The sequence below is a fragment of the Notolepis coatsorum genome (genome assembly GCF_963971535.1).
Source record: "Notolepis coatsorum genome assembly, chromosome: 6".
Classification (NCBI taxonomy): domain Eukaryota; kingdom Metazoa; phylum Chordata; class Actinopteri; order Aulopiformes; family Paralepididae; genus Notolepis; species Notolepis coatsorum.
In genome coordinates, this window is record NC_140170.1 from 138,719,091 (window position 1) to 138,738,212 (window position 19,122).

At 44.8% G+C, this 19,122-nt stretch overlaps 1 protein-coding gene across 4 annotated transcripts in view; it reads left to right on the top strand.

The window, feature by feature from the left end:
* Nucleotides 1–19,122, top strand: part of setd5 (SET domain containing 5) — a 122,878-nt gene that overhangs the window by 77,374 nt on the left and 26,382 nt on the right. The window contains exons 4-10 of one of the 4 annotated variants that reach the window (XM_084317022.1): nucleotides 2,600–2,910; nucleotides 3,168–3,226; nucleotides 9,014–9,201; nucleotides 10,697–10,735; nucleotides 10,926–11,213; nucleotides 12,122–12,270; nucleotides 15,764–15,881. In XM_084317022.1, the coding sequence (XP_084173148.1) occupies nucleotides 2,600–2,910; nucleotides 3,168–3,226; nucleotides 9,014–9,201; nucleotides 10,697–10,735; nucleotides 10,926–11,213; nucleotides 12,122–12,270; nucleotides 15,764–15,881 (1,152 nt within the window). The remainder of the gene's footprint in view (nucleotides 1–2,599; nucleotides 2,911–3,167; nucleotides 3,227–9,013; nucleotides 9,202–10,696; nucleotides 10,736–10,925; nucleotides 11,214–12,121; nucleotides 12,271–15,763; nucleotides 15,882–19,122) is intronic. The other 3 variants (XM_084317023.1, XM_084317024.1, XM_084317025.1) reach the window with 3 other exon arrangements.

Sequence of the window (19,122 nt, forward strand, 5' to 3'; positions counted from 1 at the left end):
TAGGATTAAGGTTGAAAATCTGTCTTTAATTCAGAGTATTATATGTAAAAGTCTTAATTTTCTTAAGGAAAATTAATACCATCGTGTTATGCACCGAGTTCTATGCTTTTAAGAAAACAAACGAAGTGAAAGAAAAACCAAGGCGAGGGACTGCTTGGGTTATTATTATTACCAGCTGTATTGTAGCGCTGCTTGGGTTATTACCAGCTGTATTGTAGCGCTGCTTGGCTTATTACTAGGGATGGGAATTGATACGATTGTATCGATACGATACCATTATAGATTCTGCTTATCGATCCGATTCGTTATCGATTCCTGATAAATGTATAATTTAAATAGATAGATTGGAAATGCAACAGAACTAAGCTGGTTAGAATAACAACATGCAACTTGACATTTCTGATTGTCATTTATTGTTGAGCCTCCACCAAAATGGTCGCAATTTCGAGCCCTTACAATTTACAAATTTAGTGACTGCTCGACGGTGACACTCGTTCACCTTTTCCTGAGTCAGTTTACCCCGCTGTGCTAGCGTGAAAGGATTTTTCTGAGGTGCGCGAGAACCACTAGCTGCAGCCTCAGTCTATTGTGATCATCTAAAATGGATGAAATGGGAGAATATTTATACAGTGAAAGCATTCGTTTTCATTTAGGTTTTCCTAGTCAAGGAATCAAATAGTCTGCTATGGCTGCATGCGTAGCGCTAACGTTATTGTTTTAAAATGCGCAACTTGGCATTGATAAGAGGAATCGATAGTCACGGAGGCATGCGATTCCAGGAACCGGACAATTAGGAACCGGTTCCCAACCGGTTCCGGTTCTCGATTCCCATCCCTACTTATTACCAGCTGTATTGTAGCGCTGCTTGGCTTATTACCAGCTGTATTGTAGCGCTGCTTGGGTTATTAAAAGCTGTATTGTAGCGCTGCTTGGGTTATTACCAGCTGTATTGTAGCGCTGCTTGGGTTATTACCAGCTGTATTGTAGCGCTGCTTGGGTTATTACCAGCTGTATTGTAGCACTGCTTGGGTTTATTAAAAGCTGTATTGTAGCGCTGCTTGGGTTATTAATGGCTGTATTGTAGCGCTGCTTGGCTTATTACCAGCTGTATTGTAGCGCTGCTTGGGTTATTACCAGCTGTATTGTAGCGCTGCTTGGCTTATTACCAGCTGTATTGTAGCGCTGCTTGGGTTATTACCAGCTGTATTGTAGCGCTGCTTGGGTTATTAATGGCTGTATTGTAGCGCTGCTTGGGTTATTACCAGCTGTATTGTAGCGCTGCTTGGGTTATTACCAGCTGTATTGTAGCGCTGCTTGGGTTATTACCAGCTGTATTGTAGCGCTGCTTGGGTTATTACCAGCTGTATTGTAGCGCTGCTTGGCTTATTACCAGCTGTATTGTAGCACTGCTTGGGTTTATTAAAAGCTGTATTGTAGCGCTGCTTGGGTTATTAATGGCTGTATTGTAGCGCTGCTTGGGTTATTACCAGCTGTATTGTAGCGCTGCTTGGCTTATTACCAGCTGTATTGTAGCGCTGCTTGGCTTATTAACAGCTGTATTGTAGCGCTGCTTGGGTTTATTAAAAGCTGTATTGTAGCGCTGCTTGGGTTATTAATGGCTGTATTGTAGCGCTGCTTGGCTTATTACCAGCTGTATTGTAGCGCTACTTGGCTTATTACCAGCTGTATTGTAGCACTGCTTGGCTTATTAACAGCTGTATTGTAGCGCTGCTTGGGTTTATTAAAAGCTGTATTGTAGTGCTGCTTGGGTTATTAATGGCTGTATTGTAGCACTGCTTGGCTTAACAGCTGTATTGTAGCGCTATTTGGCTTATTAACAGCTGTATTGTAGAGCTACTTGGCTTATTAACAGCTGTATTGTTATTATTAACAGCTGTATTGTAGCACTACTTGGCTTATTAACAGCTGTATTGTAGCGCTGCTTGGTTTACTAACAGCTGTATTGTAGCGCTACTTTGTTTCTTAACAGCTGTATTGTAGCGCTATTTGGCTTATTAACAGCTGTATTGTAGCGCTACTTGGCTTATTAACAGCTGTATTGTTATTATTAACAGCTGTATTGTAGCACTACTTGGCTTATTAACAGCTGTATTGTAGCGCTGCTCGGTTTATTACCAGCTGTATTGTAGCGCTACTTGGCTTATTAACGGCTGTATTGTAGCACTACTTGGCTTATTAACAGCTGTATTGTAGCGCTACTTGGGTTATTAACAGCTGTATTGTAGCGCTACTTTGTTTACTAATGGATGTATTGTATCGCTACTTGGGTTATTAACAGCTGTATTGTTTATTGCTGTATTGTAGCGCTACTTGGTTTATTAACAGCTGTATTGTAGCGCTACTTGGGTTATTAACAGCTGTATTGTAGCGCTACTTGGTTTATTAACAGCTGTATTGTAGCACTACTTGGGTTATTAACAGCTGTATTGTAGCGCTACTTGGGTTATTAACAGCTGTATTGTAGCGCTACTTGGGTTATTAACAGCTGTATTGTTTCACATATCTTTTTTGCCCTCATTTTCATTCGTCTCCATTTTTCCGTTTCCCTTTTTCTTTGCCTGAACACCGTTGTTTGAAGATGCAACAGTCTTCCGTTGTCTGTTGTCAGGATCACAACTATGGCGCGCCCCCTCCCCCCACCCCGCCTGCCTCCCCGCTCTCCCAAACCATCATCCCCCGCATGGAGCTCAACGGCGTGGTGCGCGGCTCCCGCTACCACCACCACCACGTCACCGCCGAGGACAACTCCGCCGACAGCGACAGCTCCTCCGAGGAGGAGGAGGAGGAGGAGGAGGAAGAGGAGGAGGAGGAGGAGGAAGAGGGAGGCGTGGCCGACTGGTGCCCCTGCAGCCTGACACAGGACGGCCTGCTCGGCTGCGAGAGCTGCAGGTGAGGAAGGACACGACTGATTGTTTGTTTGTGGTGTTGAGCTTGTTTTTCTGAGACTGTTTTGTATGGTCTTGTTAATGGACCTTGTTAATAGACCTATCTCGAACCCTGCCCTTGTTCATCCTTCGATCACAACTGTTGCTTCCCTCTGACAAACTTGTCCGAAAGGAAGGGACGGTTGTAATCGGAGGATGGAGAAAAGAGGGCAGCGTTCGAGATGGGTCCATTATATTTACCATTATCCCTTCTGATGCTAGGGGACTGGACAGAAGGAAAGGAGTAGAAGGCCAACGGCGGAAACCAGAAAATGTCTCAGGTATATTTGTGTGTTTAATATTTAGGACCACTAGTTGATGAAACTGTCACTGTATAGAGCACGGTAGGAGAATAAAGGGTCCTCGAAAATGTTGGATCATGTGTTCTTCCAGCATGTGCAAACAGCACGCCACAAGCACAGTGGTGACATAGAACACAAACATATAAAAATATATACAAACTCCCCACCACAGTCAGGACAGCTGAAACCCAACCATTCTTCTGCCGTTGACTAAAAACACACCTTCAAACAATATCACAAAAAAAGGTTTAGAATAATTAACCCTCTTACTTACCGTCTTTTTACTATTATGTACCCTACTACTATGCTACTATTCTTATACTATTACCTATCTTGCTAATATGTCTTTCTTTACTACTATGCACTCAGAGTATAACACTCAAGCTCGATACTCGTTGACGAACAATGCCACTGACCCTTAGCTGCCAGAGATGTACCCCTTTTATTTAACCTTTATTTAACCAGGTAAGTAATTAAGAACAAATTCTTAAATTCACAATCTGTAAGTCGCTTTGGATAAAAGCGCCAGCTAAATGACTAAATTGTAAATCTCCTTCCAAATCCAACAAGCTAGCTGCCCGTTAATCAAAGAAGGTTGGAGTTGTTGCAACTTCCAGAAGTGAAACCTAACATGGATGGGATGTAAACATTACGGAAATTGATTTGCAAAGGTTATATGAGATAGGAAATGTATTTTGCTAGTAGATTATAGCATAGCCATAGAAAACTCTATTTGGGTCGAAATATAGTCAAGTCAAGAGTTTTATTTGTCACGGCATACGAGTATACAATGAAATGCGGGTGGTCTTGCCCGCAACAATGTGCATAATACAATAGTAATAACATATAATAGAATCCAATAGAACGACATTGTGCAATAAAACAAGTAAACGGAGTAGGGCATATCTGTATATGTACATAAGTTATTTACAGAGCATGGTAGGACATGCTAGGTCCTGTGGTAGTGCAATACACTGTTAGCTACGGATGAGGCACTGGGTCTTTATGCACATGCTATATTATACAATCTCAAGTTATGTTATACTATTCTTAAAGTGACCTTTCCTTAGTGGCCATAAGTGTGGGCGTGTGCAGCATGAGTGTGTGTGTGTGCTTGCTCATGTTAAAGTGGCTGTTAGAGTGTGAGCGTGTACAGTGTGTGTGCTCATGTGTGCTTGTGTGTGTCGAGTTCAGTGTTCAAGGCTCTGATGGCCTGGGGGAAGAAGCTGAGCCGAAGTGTCTCTGTCCTAGTAGCTGGTGTTCGCAGGCGTCTGCCTGACCTCAGCAGCATGAACAGGCTGTTGTTGGGGTGGTGGGGGTCTTTCATTATTCTGCAGGCTCTGGATTTGCACCTCTTGTTGTATGGAACCTGCAGGGGTGGTAGTGCAATACCTGTGGTACGCTCGGCTGAGCGCACCACTCTCTGTAGGGCCTTCTTGTCCTGTGCCGTGCTGTTTCCATACCAGGCAGTGATGTTTCCAGTCAAGATGCTCTCTACAGCTCCGGAGTAGAAGGACTGGAGTATCTTCCCAGATACTCTGAACTTCCTTAACTGTCTCAGGTGGTAGAGGCGCTGCTTCGCCTTTTTTACGACTGAGTCTATGTGTGTTGTCCATGTCAGATCCTCTGAGATGTGGACCCCCAGGTACTTAAAGCTGCTCACCCTGTCCACGGTAGCCCTGTTTATCCTCAGTGGTGTGTGTGTCTCCTGCTGTCCTCTCCTATAATCCACGATCAGCTCCTTGGTTTTACCAATGTTCAGGAGCAGGCTGTTGTCCCGGCACCAGCGTTCCAGTACCTCAATCTCCTCCCGGTAGGCCTTCTCGTCGTTGTCCGAGATCAGCCCCACCACCACTGTCGTCCGCAAACTTCACTATGGAGTTGGAGCTGAACTTGGCCACACAGTCGTGTGTGTATAGTGAGTACAGCAGGGGGCTCAGAACACAGCCCTGGGGGGACCCGATGCTCAGGGTGATGGTGTTAGGTCTGACCCCCCACCCTGACCGCCTGGGGCCTTTCGCTCAGAAAGTCCAGTATCCAGGCGCTCAGAGCGGAGCTCAGACCCAGCTCGATCAGCTTGTCCACCAGTCTGGTGGGGACTATGGTGTTGAACGCTGAGCTGTAGTCCATGAACAACAGTCTCACATAGCCCCCCTTCTGGCGGTCAAGGTGAGAGAGGGTGCTGTGCAGTACTTGGGAGACCGCATCATCAGTGGACCTGTTTGGCCTGTATGCAAATTGCATAGGGTCCATATCACTGGGGAGGGAGGCACAAATGTGATCCTTGACAAGCCTCTCGAAACATTTCATGGCCACAGAGGTGAGTGCCACCGGTCTGTAGTCATTGAGACATGTTGGGGAGGTTTTCTTTGGTACAGGGATGATGGTAGACATCTTGAAGCAGGCAGGGACCACTGACTCCGCCAGGGATCGATTAAATATGGCGGTGAACACAGGGGCTAGCTGGTTAGCACAGGACTTAAGTATGCGTCCTGTTATTCCATCTGGGCCAGCAGCTTTTCTGGTGTTCACCTGCATAAATGCTCTTCTCACACTGTGTACCGACAATGAGAGAGCGTCCCCGCGGATGCCCCCCCCCCCCTCCACAACAGCCGGCGCGCCAGTGACGTCACTAGTCGTTGAGCTAGCGACGCCACTGTCTGCACCAAACCGAGGGTAGAAAGAGTTGAGTTTGTCCGCGAGAGAGGCGGCGTCGCTCCCCATTGAGGGGGCGCTGACTTTGTAGTCAGTTATCGTCCTCAGTCCCCGCCATAAGCCTCTTGTGTCATATAGATAATAAAAATAAAACGTTATTTGTATAGCACCTTTCATACAGAAACTGCAGCTCAAAGTGCTTCACAACAGAAAAAAGACAGCATAAAAAGAGCACATAAGGTGCAGACATATAAAATCACAGTTTTTCACATTGGGATCTAACATCCCAACAGGCCACCTTGTTTATGGTTTGATAACATTTTTAAAATAGACCATAATAAAAAGAGTAAGATAGAATAGACATAGTAAAATAGTGCAGTGCAATAAGTATTAGAATTGAATAGGGGTGGGGGGGAAAATCGATACGTAGTAGTATTGCGATACTTTGCGTGGCGATACTGTATCGATACAGGGACGCCAAGTATCGATATTTAATTATAATTTTTTTTGTATAAGGAAGTTGCATTGTTCATTTCAATACCTGTAATAGTACAGTAGTACACACACACACACACACATGTGCATTCAGTTAAGTTGGAATATGACTGTAATACAAACAGTTCAGTTTGTCAGGTACATGCAACACAGATTACAGTGTTTACATCTGTCTGCTTGAGAAAATACCATGTTCTGCAATAAAAATGACTGAAGTGAGATGAACAGACTGAACTTTATTTTATTAGATAAAACATGTTGACAGTTTTACTTTGCAGTTGAAAAAACTAATAAATTAAATTTGATACAATTTTTTTTTAAAGATTCCGCAATACTCAGTGTATCGCGATATATTTAGTATCGCGATACTATCGTATCGTGACACAAGTATCGCAATAGTATCGTATCGTGAGGTCTCTGGCGATTCCCACCCCTAGAATAGAATAGACATAAAATGAGCACATAAAGTGCAGACATATAAAATCAGTTTTTTTACAGTGCAATAAAATTGTTCTGGATTACTGTTTAACAAGTGGTCTTTACCTTCTCTGTTTGGTATCCACAGTTTAAAACCTGACCGTCTTCCCTCCTGTTTGATACCCACTTTGACCCTTCAAACCTCCCACTCAGGGAAAACCTCCCTCTCAGGGCGCAGTTCCCTCTCTCAGGGCGCATTTCCCTCTCTCAGGGCGCAGTTCTAGGCCTGGGTCCTACAGTTTTAAAGCCTGACAGTCTTTCTTGTTTGATACCCACACAGTTTAATACCTGACAGTTTTGAATCTGTAATAAAAAGCAATAGACAGAGTAAAATAGTGCAGTGCAATAAAATAGTAGAATAAAAAATTATGCAGCAGTGCTATAAAAAGTAAAATAGAATGGACAGAGTAAAATAGTGCTACAGTACAATCAACAGCGGAGTGTATTAAAACTTAAAAGGCTATGGTGAAGACGTTTTTAGCTTATTATTTTAAATATTAAGAGATCTAGCTTCCCTAATGTCCATAGGTAGTGTGTTCCATAACTAGATATTTGTTTTGCCTAAAAGTATATACCCAAGTAAATGGAAGATTGCTCCACTTCTACAAGGTCCATTTGCATGTTCAGGTATCTAGCGACATCTATAGACCTCAGGGAATGTATTCACAGTGTCAGAAATATTGTGTCTGTTACTATGCTTGAGTAAAATGTAATGAACCAAATGAGAATAGATTATTATTATTTATGAGTTTTTTGGATGGTGAATAACACCATGCTGACATTGACCAGATGTGAAGAATTGCCACTGAGCTCATTCAGCACATCAAATGTACAAAAAATCTAAATGAATAAAGGGCAGATGATTTACAGGGGTTTTTGTAGATACAGTACAGAACTTTGCCAATCCGGACACATGCAATTTGAAATATGAATACCTTTTTATAATGTAAATAGCTCCGCCATTTTTCCATCAGATTGAGGCGTTTTAATTTTTTTTGACGTTCACAGAAAGTTAAAGAAACAAAGCTACGTTTTATTTTATCGCAATAACGTTCAGGTTTGTTCGACCTGTGAGATATAATCACAAAAATAACGTCTGAACTTTTCGCAAAGAATATTTTCAGCAGCTTTCACAGAGGCTGGTGTGAGCTCGGTAGTGTAGTGTTATAACATTTTGATGTCCATTGAAAGCCCTGGGTCTCCTCTGTCTTAGGACTACAACGCTTTCATGACACGTTATTTTCTCACGTCTAATTCATCTCGTTTCCACCGGGACATGCCGAGATATTTATGAACTCATATTTCGCTAATAACACTTAAAATCATTGGTAAACAAAAAGTTAGTGCTGAAAATATACACGTTGACTGCTGTTTTGACAGGGTTAGGGTCTTTACTCTTGGCTACATTTGGAGAAAAAAAACGCAACATTAATTAATACGGACTGTATTGATCTATTTATGATGTGAAATAAATCTCGGCCCGATACCTGGCCCGTCTGGCTTAAGGTAAATGAGTACTATTGCACATTGTCCAATGGGAGGGGAAGTGGGGGACTTGTGTATAGACCTGTTTTCTGTATACAAACGTACCATGTTCGAGCCAATCAGCAATAACAACCGAGTCACGTGACTAAGTTGCCTTGGACCTGCGCGAGCAGCTGCGCTAAAATAATATGACTGGGCTCTATGGAGAAACCATGGCACTCCCCTGACTAAAAGTAGTTTCAAACGAAAACGTCTGGATGTAATTTTGCCAAATCAGCATGGCTGTGAGTGTGAGTCTTTCACCTTTTATATATCTAGCTTTGGCATGGATTGATTATTTAGATCGCTAGCATGGCTAACAAATGCAAATAATATTGTAGTCTGCCCCGTTGTTCTGATCAGGATTATGTTCCTTTCTGCTGCTGTTTTGTGCGCGCACACTGAGTCTGACGTATACAGAAAACAGGTCTATATATATATATATATATATATATATATATATATATATATATATATATATATATATATAAAAAAAAGACTGTTAGATATCTTTCATTCACAGTATTAGTCAGACAGTTATAATTTTGTTTTCCAAGTATACACCAAGTTTTCTTTTGTTCCCTGATATGCTCATGATGTCTATTGTCTCTGTAGTTGGGGAGAGCAGCGCCACAGAGAGTGGCGACGAGGAGGTGTCTCCCCCCACGGTGTCCTACATAGCAACGCAGCACACGCCCACCAGCATCACGCTCACCGTCAACCGCGTCAAACGGAACAAATCCAAAAAGAGGAAGAAGAGCACGGAGAAGACCCGGGGAACTCCGAAGGGCAAGAAGGTTAAGGTGAGCGGCCGACATACCTACGATCTGAGACCGGTTAGCCTGGCCCAACCGGACTCTTGTGGCCTGGCCGACATACCTACGATCTGAGACCGGTTAGCCTGGCCCAACCGGACTCTTGTGGCCTGGCCGACATACCTACGATCTGAGACCGGTTAGCCTGGCCCAACCGGACTCTTGTGGCCTGGCCGACATACCTACGATCTGAGACCGGTTAGCCTGGTCCCAACCGGACTCTTGTGGCCTGGCCGACATACCTACGATCTGAGACCGGTTAGCCTGGCCCAACCGGACTCTGGGGAGTTTTGTTTTATGAAGCCGATGGATCTCGTTCGGAGTGGAGAAATATTGTGTAAATGTACTGCATTTATATAGCGCTTTTAATAATAATAATAATAATAATAATAACTTAGCGCCTTTCAAAAGACCCAAGGTCGCTTTACATAGTAAAAAAAAAGTGCTTTACAATTTATGCCTCACATTTACCCATTCTCACACCAACGGCTGAGGCAACCATGCAAGGTGCCAACTCACTCATCGGGAGCAGTTAGGAGTTAAGTGTCTTGCTCAAGGGCATGTCGACATGCTGCCCGGGAGCAGCGGGAATCAAACCGGGAGCCTTCAGATTACCAGACAACCACTCTACCTCCTGAGCCACTGTCATCCACCAGTACAAGCAGTGGTGCGTTGCTGATTTCAAAGCTGGTTGCACAGTGTTTTAATGACGCCACGTGCGCGAGCGCTCCCGGGGGCGTGCGCACGCTCCCGCGCATGCGCATAAATGTTCCCTTGCATACACACCGACTAAAGACGATGCCTAATTGCCTCTACAAATGGAATGTAACACATTTCATTCACAAGTTTTGTGTGAATGTATCTGAGAACGTATTTGAACACTCCTGACGACCTGCGCTATTGTTATGCAAAGTAACCAGGTGGGTACTTAGCGAGTTGGTGCATCAGTCGAGTGCAGCGCATTCCTGTGTGCACGCGCGTGCGCATGCTTCTGCTCACATAGCACTGCTCACATGTGCAACCCCGTCCCATGAGCAACGCACCCCTGAGTACAAGTTTGCTTCCTGCCAACTTATCAAAATACTACGCTCCGAGTGCATACCTATTGGGGCAAACATTTCTAATTGCTGGACTGTCACCCTACAGCTTAGCTGTATGGGAGGGAGCTATCTTACTTGGGTAAAGTCCAATACCTTCGCCACACGAAAGAACACTAATGCAGTCTGAGGTTACAGCAAGCGGTATACTGTAGATGTCTAGTAGACAGGGATCTGTTGTGCTGAATGTAGTTCTAGTTGAACTGAATACGTGAGTAGTTGTATACTATGTAGATAAGATGTTTCACATCAGAGGAAAAGGTCAATCTGAAAAATTATTATTGCCAGTTCATCAACAAGAAAGAACCCTAAGAACCCTCTTTGGGCCAGAAAATGGAAACGCAGTCAGTTTTCAAACACATTATTTTTTTCTTTCTTCGTTGCAGGCCTTCAGAGAGGGTTCTAGAAAGTCCATGAGGATGAAGGTAAACATGGAATATTTGTTATATTTAGACGTTCATATTGAAACTAGTCCACTACCCAAATCACTACTCCCAGTCACTGTCCGCTCTATGCTTCTCAGTACATCTCTCATGCTACTACCGTTTACTTTGGTGGACACTAACTAATTACACACGGCCAACAACTCACTCCCTCTCCCTCTCCCCTGCCCAGAACTCGATGACGGAAGCCAACGTGCTGGATGAGAACACGGCAGAGGGCTGGGAGACCAAGATCCGCCAGTGGACAGACCAGTACGAGGAGGCCCTGGCCAACCAGTACAGCGCCGACGTCCAGACGCTGCTCCAGCTGCACCGCTCCACCGTCACCAAGACGGAGAGCAGCACCACGCCGCCGCCACCACCCTCCATCACGCAGGTGGACACCCTGGCTGACACCATGGACACCATCAACCACACGGAGCTGGCCTGTAACAACACTGTGCTGGGCTCTCAGATGCAGGTCTGTTGGGGACGGTGAAGGAGAGAGGGGAGCATGTGCAGGGTTGCTGTAGGTCTAGGAAGGAGAGGGGACCAGGGTTGCTGTAGGAAGGAGAGGGGAGCAGGGTTGCTGTAGGTCTAGGAAGGAGAGGGGACCAGGGTTGCTGTAGGTCTAGGAAGGATAGGGGACCATGGTTGCTCTATGTCTAGGAAGGAGAGAGGAGCAGGGTTGCTCTAGGAAGGAGAGGAGCAGGGTTGCTGTAGGTCTAGGAAGGAGAGAGGAGCAGGGTTGCTGTGGGAAGGAGAGAGGGGAGCAGTGTTGCTGTAGGAAGGAGAGAGGAGCAGGGTTGCTGTAGGTCTATGAAGGAGAGAGGAGCAGGGTTGCTGTGGGAAGGAGAGAGGAGCAGGGTTGCTGTAGGTCTACGAAGGAGAGAGGAGCAGGGTTGCTGTGGGAAGGAGAGAGGAGCAGGGTTGCTGTAGGAAGGAGAGGGGAGCAGGGTTGCTGTGGGTCTAGGAAGTAGAGGGCAGCAGGGTTGCTGTAGGAAGTAGAGAGGAGCAGGGTTGCTGTAGGAAGTAGAGAGGGCAGCAGGGTTGCTGTAGGAAGGAGAGAGGAGCAGGGTTGCTGTGGGTCTAGGAAGGAGAGAGGGCAGCAGGGTTGCTGTAGGAAGGAGAGAGGAGCAGGGTTGCTGTAGCAAGTAGAGAGGGCAGCAGGGTTGCTGTAGGAAGGAGAGAGGGAAGCAGGGTTGCTGTAGGTCTAGGAAGGAGAGAGGAGCAGGGTTGCTGTAGGTCTAGGAAGGAGAGAGGAGCAGGGTTGCTGTAGGAAGGAGAGAGGGGAGCAGCGCAGGGTTGCTGTAGGTCTAGGAAGGAGAGAGGAGCAGGGTTGCTGTAGGAGTGAAATTTGACCGTAGTGTTGGTTTGAATGTGTTGTAGCTCCAGCTGGGTCGGGTGACGCGGGTCCAGAAACACAGGAAGATCCTGCGTTCAGCCAAGAGCCTGGAGCCAGACACCCTCGTCATTGAGTACCGGGGGAAGGTCATGCTCAAACAGCAGTTTGAGGTCAATGGGCACTTCTTCAAAAAGTAAGGATGGAGCTTCTAAAAATAAACATGGCCGTCATGAGATTTTGATTACAGTGACATCTTGAGTTGATGTGACAATTTCTTTAGTTTAGAATATTGATATGTGCTACTAACAGTGGTTGATAAACTTCAACCATGCCCTCTTTTGTACCATGGCAATTATTTTTGCAAATTATTGCAATGTTTTTTTGCTATATTGAAGAAGTCCTATACTCATATATGCATTTCCAACACTCAACTCCTTAAGGTGCTCCCATGGTCGAGCGGACTGTACGCGCACTGGACTCTGCGGAGGTCCGCGTGGACTCTTTGAGCTTTCATAGTCGAGCGGACCTCCGCAGACCAATTTCCTACATGTCTCGCGCCAGTTTACACAATTTTTCCCACGCTGTTCAACTTCTGTCATGTCGTCGTCATCCGATAAATAAAGAGTGTTATCTCCGTTTCCAATATTTCGATAATAAAACTGGCAGTTTTACACACTTCATTTAGAAAAGCCATTCTCTGGCGGTCAGGTGGCGTAGCGGAGATTGCGCTCGTCACCAATGCAAGAGGCTGCGGCCTCGACTCCCGGAGTCAGCATTGCTTGGGGCTTGGGCTGATCGCTATACTAACCCGTTTGGCTGGGTTAGGGGGAGGGCAAGTCATGGGTGGGAATCTGGCGTTGTGGACAGCGACGCCTACAGGTCAGGTCTGGGCGCTTGCTCAGCGGAGGCAGGACTTGATGGAGGCAGCGTGCCCTCCCACGCGTTACACTTCACCAATGAGAGTCCTCGCTGCCACGTGAAAAAAGAGTCACTGGCTGTCGCCGCGCGTGTCGGAGGAAGCGTGCCGATGACTTCAGGGTTCCCTTGTACCGACCAGTAGGAGAACATGCGCACAACAAACAGGTAGGGGAGGGGGGGGAATTGGCACAACGACTAAATTGGGACGGGGAGAAAAACAGAGAAAAATCTGAGAGGATAAAAAAAAAAAAAAGCCATTCTCTTTTGCGAGTGAAAAAGCAAGTGGTCAGAGTAAAATGCAGATCGGCGTCACATTAAATGCAGGTCGATGTCAACCAAAACGCCAAGCAGTGTTTTGTGTGACACCAAATGAACGGCACGGACGTCCGCACATTAGAAAATTGGAGCTTCGCACTTGGAGTCCGCTTTGGGTCTGCTTTGAGTCCGCTTTGGGTCCGCTCCGTGTACGGTCCGCTTGACTATGGGAGCACCTTTAGTTTGCTCACTTCAGACATGAATATTCACATAAAGAAGGTATAGCCGTATTAAAAATCTGTCTATTTTTCTCATTCAACAATTCAGGGTTCTTTTTTCTCTTTCTGTCCAAATATGTAATATTCTTGGATTCAGATTTTTACAAATGTAAAAAAATATAAATAAAAAATTAACACCATGTGTGCCTAAATTAAAAACACTACCAAAATATTTTCTTTGCTAGTGATACTTGACTCATTTTCTGATGTGGGATTTAAGCTTAATGTGGTCACTGCAGTGAACCTAAGGATATGCATTACATATATTACTGCAATGAAGTGATTTGAGTTTCAAACATGAAGATTAGTAGTTTACTAACCTAATAACTACTAGACTAGAGCACACCATGTTGGAGCTGGCCTCAGCGGATGAGATCAAACGGGGACTGCTGCTGTGATTTGTACTTGGTAGTCTGTCCTGCGTTTCAGAGCGTTTTCCACGTTTTCTTTTCCTCCGTGGATCATGGTCACGTCAACATTTTAGCGCCATCGCCTCACAAGCAACCCACGTGGATTTACTGACGGACAATCTGTCCCAGAACTTAAAGGCGAGAATGCACACAAACCCTCTCACATACATACACACACACAGAAGCCCACTAACACAGCTCTGGCCCCAGTTCTTGTCGCCTTAGTGTATAATTATGTTTCTGTACATCTTTTCATGGTATTAACTACTCATCAACAAATGTCATGATATTTCCGCAACAGTTGTAAAAATGCCATGGCCTTTACGCGTTTATGTCTGAATTCCATATTCCGTGCTTTCGTCTGTCACTTCCATTGTTGACAGTTGTTGTTTCGCAGGATGCTGCATAATGTTGCATCAATGGATATAGCAAGTCTCTACTACGTCATGAGACTGATTACACTACCTCCCACTGATTACACTACCTAACATGACTGATTATACTACCTAACAAGACTGATTACACTACCTCCCACCAGGCCATGTGAGCGGATCGGAGCGTGAGCGGCGCGGGGAGCGGAGCGGGCGGTTTTGACGTGAGCGAGGAGTGGGTTTTAAAATGAGTCGGCGCGACGTCCGGAGCGAGAGTTCTCCTCCGCTCCAATCCACTCCAGGACGCTCACAGTGGTTTAACACTGTTGATGTAATATATACATGCAGTACAATGCCAAAGCAACAGATGGCGATGTACAAACATGAAGGCCATTTTCAACCAATGAGAAGGGCGAACCTGTGATATCCTGTTCAGGCTTCGTCACTGTAGAGACGCCCACCATAGATATCTATGACGCCCACACTCACTCCTGTTAGAAAAAGTATCGACGCCATTGTTGTTGACGTTAGCTTACATGCTAACGTTAATGGCAGCGACCATAGCATTGTGGCTCGGCTAGCCTATCATCGCTTAATAGAGCTAGTGAATGGATAAACAACGTTATTTAACATTGCAGAATGGCTACAATTACAATGCGGCTCAATACAAACAATTGTTAAGGGGCCCAGGGGGTGTAGACTGTTGTAGTTTGAGCTAATTTACACCATGATCCAAAAAAAAAAAAAAAAAAAACTGCCGAGCGATCTGGCGCGGGGAGCGGGGAGCGCTCGATTCAAGGTGAGCGGGGAGCGAGCGGAGAGCGACTTGGGGGCGGGGTCAACATGAGCGATTAGCGGAGCGGACCAAGCTTTAAAGAGCGAAGAGCGGATTTCTCGGCTGCGCCGATCCGCTCACGTGGCCTGCCTCCCACTGATTACACTACCTAACGAGACTGATTACACTACCTCCCACTGATTACACTACCTTCCACTGATTACACCACCTAACAAGACTGATTACACTACCTCACTCTGATTACATTACCTCATGAGACTGATTACACTACCTCACTGATTTCATTACCTCATGAGACTGATTACACTACCTCACTCTGATTTCATTACCTCATGAGACTGATTACACTACCTCACACTGATTACACTACATCATGAGACTGATTACACTACCTCACACTGATTCCACTACCTGAGAGACGGGCGGCAATTTTTTACTGGCAATACCGAACTTGTAAGTCACTTTGGATAAAAGTGTCAGCCAAATGACAAAATATAAATGTAGATCAATTGAATATCAAACCATACGAATAGTACTCATCTTGCTTGGAGGAATTAGACGTGTGGCCTTTTATTTATGGGACAACGATTCAGAGTTTGTTTGTTTGCTACTTTTAGATTTCTTCCTTTTAATACTTAGTTGGCTTGTTCTTTTCCAGACCCTACCCCTTTGTGTTGTTCTACTCCAAATTCAACGAGGTGGAGATGTGTGTGGACGCTCGGACCTTAGGGAACGACGCCCGCTTCATCAGGAGGTCCTGCACTCCTAATGCTGAGGTCAGCCTTCTTGGTTTTTCACATCTGGGTGCATGATGTCACTAGTGTTGATAGAACATCATCCTTAATACTTTCAGCGCCAGGGGTCGCTATGGCCACGGGCCGTTGTGTGCCAGCGCTTTGTTAAATGAGGAGAAATCCGTGTTTGCAGTGCTGAAAACTATTAAATATTATAGCTATGGATCTAATAACGTTGTCGATTGTCAGTGAGTTTCTTCCAGTCAACATGCAAGAAACAGATAATTTTTTCATCTGTACATTTCCTTTTTATACTGTGGTGAATATGAGTATAGTTTGGGTGATTCTGAGTAATCCCAGGAAAAGACGCAAAAACAGCCCTTTAGTGAAATCCAGTTATCACGTTTCATTTTTCGCCTGATTATCGAATCATCCTGAAATCAACGCTAGATTATCAGTATTATCCTTCCTCATGCAAGCATGAAATGTGGTTTAGAGCGGGGCGCCCATCCGTGCCGTGATGTGACCAACGGGACACAGCACACACACAGCACACACAGACAGGCTTCGATCGCAAGATCAAAATATCGGATCAACACAAGATTGGTAATATATAGTCCTTACCTTGTCTCTGATGTAATGCAAAAAGAATAATCCAATTATCTGATCGCCATTCCAAGTACTGGTCGCGGTAGTCCGTCCCACGTTATCCGGCATTGCATATGAACGAGGGGGGGGGGGGGGGGGGGCAGCCTAGTTGATGCAACGTTGTAAGCGATTGTCTTGCCGGAGAATTTTGGCCCTCAGCTCGGCCCAGAAAACAAACTACATCGTTTCAAATGGAGTGCAATAGCGGCCGCAAGGCCTTAGGCGGCGGTATTGACCGTCTGCGATCTCAGACGCATTCAGAACAGCCTGCACAGGCTGCCCCGATGAATTATGGATGGCAATAGCTAATAAAAGAAATAACGATTAAAACCCAACTTTTCTCAAGCTCAAGCGATGGCGAGTGGGGGCGGGTCCTAAACACTCCGATCACTGTGGATATCTGGAATGGCGATCAGATAATTGGATTGGTTGATCTGATATTCCCCCCCCCGCAATTGCTCTGTGTATGTGTGTGTGCTGTGTCCCGTTGGCAGTGATCACAGCACGGAGGTGCGCCCCGCTGCAAGCCCCCTTTCATGTATGCACGAGGAACCATAATACCAATAATCTAGCGTTGATTTCAGGATGATTAGATAATCAGGCGAAAAATGGCAACGTGATAAGTGGATTTGAGTAAAGGGCTGTTTTGACGGAGTTCCCTGGAATTACACAGGATCACTCTACCACTATACTCATATTCACCACGGTATAAAACGGAAATGTATAGATGAAAAAATTATCAGTTTTTTGCACGTTGACCGGAAGAAATCCACTGACAATCGACAGCGTTATTAGATCCATAGCTATAATATAAAATATAGGTTTAGCTCTACAAACAAGGTGAGCGTTTACATGGTGTTATTGGGTGGCAAGGCCTATGCACTTCCTGGAAGGGGGCGTGGCACCCATTGTGAATAATTATATATATATATATATTTTTTTTTATCTTAAATTGGTTGTTGATTATAAAAAGTCTATAATTCAGACACATTTAACACTTTGGGTGCCGGAGGTTAAATTCATTATATACCATGGGTTGCCAGCTCTATTTGTCTATGGAGAAGTTCCCCTTCTTTGCAGGGCTATAACTTTTTAAATCCTATTGCTAGATTGCCATTATTAGGGCCCATTCAAAGTCCTATATGTATTGTTCAGGGTGAAGCAACGTTAAACTTTTTCATTCACATATTCATACTAAAATATGGTCTAATGTATAAGTATGTTTTCATCTCTTTCTGCAGCTTTCTCCAGAACGTGATTTATAGCTCCAAATGCATTATATTGATGATGAAATACAGTTTGATAGCGATCTGTGCCAGATAATAAATGTCAACGGCACGTACTTCTGGAAGTTACTACACGTCATCTGATGTTGACCGGATGGCCGAGGGGGCGTTTATAATTCCGTGGGCAGCGTTATACCATTCATCTAATGTGGGTCAAATGTTCATCATAGCAGTTAGTATCGTACACATTGAAAAATAACGCTGAATCTTACCGTATCTTCCTCGCGCCGTTGGGCGATGAGCGTGGAACAGACATTTTCCTATTATGGGATGTAGAAATATCCGGTCCATTTCCAGGTTTTATAATAATATATACGTCCAAATCATGTTGTTTTTTCGAGTTATTTGCAGCGATCGATGTTCACTGTGTGAAGACTGAGTCTCTCTAACATTAGCGAGTGTCCGGACCACATATGGAGTGAGTCCTGCCGGGTTAAAGGTAACATCCGTTTTTTCGATCTGCCGATCGGCCACCAGATGGCGGTCTTGAACCGCTAGAGGATTGAGAGGAGATCACACTTGTGTCTCAGGGCCCCCGGAAAGGAAATATGATTCCGATCACAGATTTTTGAAATATTGATATCAAAGATGAGTTACGGCGTCTTCGGCAACTTGAGCATGGCGGGGAAGGACGCCTAAGCTCGTCCGTTGGCAACTAAAGTGTTAAAACATTTCTGCTGCTGTGGTGCTGAAGAAATAATATTTATTTATATTTACCATACTTTTCGCACTATAAGCCGCACCTGACTATAAGCCGCAGCAGCTAAATTGAATGATGTGTACATATATAAGCCGCACTGGACTATAAGCCGCAGGTGTTTCAATGTTTAATTACCATATGTAAGGGTTCGTGCACAGAGGGGATTGTCGGGAAAGAGATGGCTGTTTGAGGAAGCTCCCATTTATTAACATTTCAACAAACAAGTTGCATATTTGCATAACAAGTGTTACCATTTAGTGCAATAGTATACTAAAAAAAGCAATATTTCGATTTAAAAAATTTCGGGTTTGGTCCACATATAAGCCGCACCGTTATATAAGCTGCAGGGTCGAAAAATGGGGAAAAAAGCCGCGGCTTATAGTCCGAAAAGTACGGTATATAAAGTTATATAAAAGAATAATAAAGCAATGTAGATTCTGTTCTTAACACTTTAATCGCCGAAGACGCTGGGCAGCGTCTTTCCCCGCCATGCTTATTCTGCCGAAGACGCTGGGCAGCGTCTTTGATATCAATATTTCAAAAATCTGTGATCGAAATCATATTTCTCCCCCGGAGACATGATATGTACTGTTGAGCCCCTCTCAACTCTCCAACGGTTCCAGGGTGGAAACAGGAAATTAAAGCTGGT